The 5,675-nt window shown below is 38.0% G+C and overlaps 1 protein-coding gene across 1 annotated transcript in view; it reads left to right on the forward strand.

The window, feature by feature from the left end:
• The first annotated feature begins 919 nt into the window (after window positions 1-919).
• The window catches only part of LOC138362076 (uncharacterized), a 6,111-nt gene continuing 1,355 nt past the window's right edge, over window positions 920-5,675 (forward strand). Inside the window, exons 1-3 of the mRNA XM_069320975.1 lie at window positions 920-1,031; window positions 4,082-4,188; window positions 5,314-5,473. Coding sequence (XP_069177076.1) covers window positions 4,144-4,188; window positions 5,314-5,473 — 205 coding nt within the window. The 5' untranslated portion in view covers window positions 920-1,031; window positions 4,082-4,143. The remainder of the gene's footprint in view (window positions 1,032-4,081; window positions 4,189-5,313; window positions 5,474-5,675) is intronic.

Raw genomic sequence — 5,675 nt, forward strand, 5'->3', positions numbered from 1 at the left:
AATGTAAGTAATGTTTTTCTCGTACTAACACTGTGTTATACAATAGATTTGGTCTTGAATTCACAAATTTAGTTGTTACATCTGACAGAGTATGTTAGACGGTGTAATGCTGGTCCATGTTAACGTATTTGTGGGCTTGGTTGGTTTAAATGTGGAGGCGAGGCCTGGCAGTGCTGGTGTATGTGGAGGCGAGGCGAGGCCTGGCAGTGCTGGTGTATGTGGAGGCGAGGCCTGGCTGTGCTGGTGAGTATGTGGAGGCGAGGCCTGGCAGTGCTGGTGTATGTGGAGGCGAGGCCTGGCAGTGCTGGTGTATGTGGAGGCGAGGCCTGGCTGTGCTAGTGTGTATGTGGAGGCGAGGCCTGGCTGTGCTAGTGTGTATGTGGAGGCGAGGCCTGGCAGTGCTGGTGTATGTGGAGGCGAGGCCTGGCTGTGCTAGTGTGTATGTGGAGGCGAGGCCTGGCTGTGCTAGTGTGTATGTGGAGGCGAGGCATGTACAACACTCCCCAATAGGAAGAAAACCCACTGGGTTCTAGGCTAGGTTAGGCTTATCTGTAATAATTGAATTAAGCCTAGCAAAGCCTAGAACCTAGTTCAGTAATTTAAAAAATGTTGTAACTTGAAAAATGCCATTCAATACATTACACAATTTAAATATTTTCAGGCAATCAACACAACCCTCATGTTGGCTAACCCTCTCTCATGTTGGTCAATAATTTAATTATTTTTTTATGGAGTAATCTTTGCTGTTGAAATGTAGTCTTTTTGAGACTACATTTCAAATGTAGTGTGTGTGGAGGCGTGTATGTTAGGTATTACCTAATATACACGGTGTAATATATCTATCTGTGTGAAATAGATTAAATCCATTTATTTGATATTCAGCTAATAGTTCTGTATTTTCTACATTCATCCATGTTTTGGTAAGTGCAATAATATGTATTGTTTCATTGCAGATTAGAGATTCAAGATAGTTCTAGATTTCCGAAGTACTGAAACGCGCGCCATACAGGCTTGGTGGATCTAGGTGCAAGGTAAAATTATTTACATTTACTTGTTTTGTATTTATGTTTTGTATTTATATGCATATATGCATTTATATGCATTATTCTATAGAATAATAGATCTCGTAATAATTTTGCAAAAATAGTGGCATTTACTATTTTTAAAAGATTATTAAAAAATTTACTGATATGGTGCATTCGGAAGGGCGAAGAGGGAGAACGGCCTGTTGACATAGCTCGGGTGCAGGGGGGGGGGGGTTGTGTAAAAGCCTGGTTTGTGCCTCGGAGAGGCTATGGGATCCAGTAAGTTCAGTAGAACTTCGGTTTCAACCCTTTTACCCTGTTGTAGCTCAGTCGATTAAGGCAGTGTCTGGGATGCTCCCGGACGCAGGTTCGAATCCTCGTCACGGCCCTTGTGGATTTGTTCATTTGATGCATCACGTTATTGTGATCTGTGTGTGTAATTCTTCACTTGCTACAGCAACAGGAATGTGTGTGTATGTATTTGTGTTGTTGAATATGACCGAAAGTGTAAGATTAATGATTCTAACACAAATCGTCTGAATATTTGTTTTTCTTCACTGTCGAGAGTAGTTAAAAAAATTTACTCGAGTTTATTTTCACACTTTATTTATGGTCCTTAAGTCCCTCTCCTTAATGCTGCTGCTGTTTCTCGCATCTTTGCATCGCTTGTATGTTTGGGGGTTTGGCCTCTTGCTATATATTGATTCCATTTGTGTGTGTTTGGGTCTCAGGCCCTCTCGCAATTTCTGTTGAACAAACCCCTTTTCCTAGTTCTGCATCTCTCCTTTGGTACAAATTTTGTTGTGCTTTTATCATATATTTCACAAAACTTGACATACATTTCATTTACTTCATGTCCTATCAGCAAGTGTTTGTCAAATTCTTTAAGGAAAGTTTATCATCCTGATTGCAGATCTCTAGCGATATTATGTCAACTTCTTGTGGATTCGCAATCATTATTTAATTTACCTTTAGGTGTTCTTTCACCAGCACAGCAACACTGTACCTCTCCCAACCAGTTTAAGATAAAAACTAAGTACTAACTAATTAACTCAATGTAACCTACCTTACCCCCAAAATGACAACCCATGTCTTCTATTTTAAACAATGCTGTTTTGTTGACCAAATTGTATTTTTTTTTTTTTCTGCAATGTTTCCCCCCCCCCCCCACCACTCTACCACCACATTGAGTTTAGTAGCTCTGTGCACGTCAGGTGCTGTTTAATATACAGACCTACTCCTCCATTTGACCTAGTTTCTCTATCACATCTATATCACTTTGTACTTTAGCCCTGGTGGAGCTTGGTCCACCAGGCTGTTGTTTGGAGTGGCCCGCAGATCCACATACAGTCTGCATATGATATACAGTCTGTTGATCAATTAAACTACAGTAGTTAGTTTTTATCATCCGAATGCACCAATATGTGTTCATTCTTCCCAGATGAAGGAACTAGGTAATATTCATCATCTGAATGCACCATCTGATGCTTTAACACACTCATGATACACGAGAGGTTTAAAAAACTTTTAAAACTTTTAAAACTTTTTGACCTATGTATTTAAAAGCAATTCTAAAGTTAAAAAGTGTAGCATAGGCCCCTCGCAGAATGTTCTTAATATGATCCTCAGGTTATAGTTTTCTATCTAAAACCACCCCTAGATCTCTTTCTTGATCAGAATTCTTTATAGATCTCAGTGGCTCGATCATAGAAACTGCTCTAAATCCTTGTTGGCCTGGATTGTGGAGGTCATTGGTCTCTATAAAACTAGTAATCTGACTCCTGATCACTCTCAAATAATTTTATTATGTGGGATGTTAGTGCAACTGGTCTATAATTCTTTGCCAATGCTTGTGTTGTGTTGTGTTGTTTTGGTAGTGATGTGCAATGTGTTGTTTTGGTAGTGATTCGTCCAGTTCTGGTAGTAGTGCGGTTGTTGTGTAGTGTAGTACTTGTGTGCTTGTTAATGACTTGTATTCCAGTCTTGTGGGTATCTCCTTTCCCCTACGGGCCAACTGCTTTGTTCTTACCTAGCATTTTGCTTTGTTTGGGTATGAATGTTTGTGTGCCGTATATTTTGCAAAATTTGCCATATATCTCATTATTTACTCCTCTGCCTAGCAACAAGTCTGTCTAATTATACTCATTAACTGTTTTTCAAAGTTCCCCATAGTGTCCTTTATTGAAATCGAGTTCATGAACCGTTTCAATGTTCTTATTTTCTTCTAGATTATATCTTAAAGTATATTTAAATGTTATTGTTATTATTGTTATTAAATGTTATTGTGACATTGCATTGCAATTGAGCTATGTTGTTTACCATACCGTTCATTTCGTGAGTATAAGTATAGATGCCACACTTGTGACAGGTAAAACCATGCCTTTTTTGAAAAACAGCACCGTCTGTTGCACGTAAGAGCAACCCACACTATATTATGTTGCGATATTATTTCAATATTTCCGATTGTATTGATAATTTGAATTTTCATAGATTTCAATTTATTTTCATTTCGATTTAATAATTTTGTGTGACATTGCATTGAAATTGAGCTGTGTTGTTTACCATACTGTTCATTTCATGAGTATAGTTTATTTTTTTATTTTTTTCATTTCATTTTTTTAGCTGTTCTTATTTTTCAGTGATGGGAATATCAGATCATTTGATGTTCCCAATTTTCTGATGGAAGCATCAGACCATTATAGAATGCATCGGATGAGGTAGTTTGGAATGGTGGGGAGGACGAGAGGGGGGTATGGTGGGGAAGACGAGGGGACAGAGGAGAGGGTAATGGTGGGGAGGACGAGGGGACTGGGGAGTTGGGGATGGTGGGGACAGGGGAATGCTGGGGAGGACAAAGGGACAGGTGAATGGGAGATGGTGGGGGAGGAAGAAGGACAGGGGAGGGGAAAATGGTAAGGAGGACGATGGGACAGGGAAGTGGGAATAGTGGGGATGATGTGGGGACAGGGAAGTGGGAAGGACGAGAGGACTGTGGAATGGGGAATAGCAAAGTGAATTATAATTATATATATTAATTAATTCTTATAAATTTCCAGAAGCCTGTATCAACACCCACACTAATGCAACTGAAAGAGATGTTGAGACAAGTATTGCTGATATGTTGAAGAACGCCCCAAACAAACTTTGTGGAAACAGATACAAGGTAAAGTTTGCCAATTTGCTGTAGTCTAATTCAATTTCTTTTTAGTAATCTTCGAGAACATTTATGCTATGAATAAGATAAAATAATGTAACTGATTTTGATTTATTTACTATTTATTATTTATTTACCGTTATTAGTATAATAGATCTCGTAATAATTTTGCAAAAATAATGGCATTTACTATTTTAAAAAGCTCGGGTGCAGGGGGGGGGGTTATGTAAAAGCCTGGTTTGTGCCTCGGAGAGGCTATGGGATCCAGTAAGATCGTCCTTCCTTTCCTCCCTAGAATCTGGATGTAGCAGGTGCTCAATTGTCAAAAGTGAAAAATTGGTTTTGTCTTCCGAATGCACCATTTCTGTAAATTTGCTAATAATCTTTTAAAAATAGTAAATGCCATTATTTTTGCAAAATTATTACGAGATCTATTATACTAATAACGGTTTGATAAAATACAGTAGACTGCCTACTGGTTTTACCTGTAATAAGGTTTGATACAGATGATTATGATTATGGTTTTGGCCTCCACCACCCTCTCACCTAACTTGTTCCAACCATGTCTACCACGGTTTTGTCTTCCGAATGCACCATTTCTGTAAATTTGCTAATAATCTTTTAAAAATAGTAAATGCCATTATTTTTGCAAAATTCCTGAATATTGTCAAAATGACGGAAACCCATATGTCAAAAACACATGGAGATATACCAATCCTGGAAGACATTCTTCCATCCCCACTTGAAACTGTTGAGCAGGTGGAAAGTCTGTCACATGAGCTAAAAGTTAACAGTGAATATAAAAAGAGTATGGTAAGTGTTGCTTAATTCTTTTAGCCTGAGTATGGTAAGTGTTGCTGAATTTTTTTAGCCTTGTACATATGTCTTTTGATTAGTTTTTTTGCAGATGAAGGAAGGTGGGGTGGCACATAATTGATTGTTCAGTGTTATGTTTAAGGTACAAATAAAACAAAAGCAAAAGTTACTCAAATTCGTTGATTTTTGTAATAGTTAAGAAGGAAAATATTTTAATGCTATTTATTTAATACAGTTGGAAATTAGAAAATCTAATGTTGAGATTGAAAGATATATATTATTCTCTATTACCTTACAGCTTATGCATTATTTTAACAGGTCCAGACGCTGTCTCAAATGGGCGGTGCAAGCTGTGGAGACACAGTGAGACGAATGATGAGGAGGATAGGGACCTATGGGGTCTGGTCTCAGTATTCACTCGTTGGGCGCAAGAGGAAACGTGTCTTCAAAACCTTGGATATTTGTAATGTAATAATAAGTACGTAAATTTGACATTTTTTTGGATTATATATATGTCTGCATGTATTATGTATTATACTTGCATGCTTGTTAATGACTTGTATTCTAGTCTTGTGGGTATCTCCTTTCTCCTACGGGCCAAATGCTTTGTTCTTACCTAGCATTTTGCTTTGTTTGGGTATGAATGTTTGTGTACCTTCATTGTATATTTTGCAAAATTT

This window comes from Procambarus clarkii, chromosome 8, assembly GCF_040958095.1.
Source record: "Procambarus clarkii isolate CNS0578487 chromosome 8, FALCON_Pclarkii_2.0, whole genome shotgun sequence".
Taxonomy (NCBI): domain Eukaryota; kingdom Metazoa; phylum Arthropoda; class Malacostraca; order Decapoda; family Cambaridae; genus Procambarus; species Procambarus clarkii.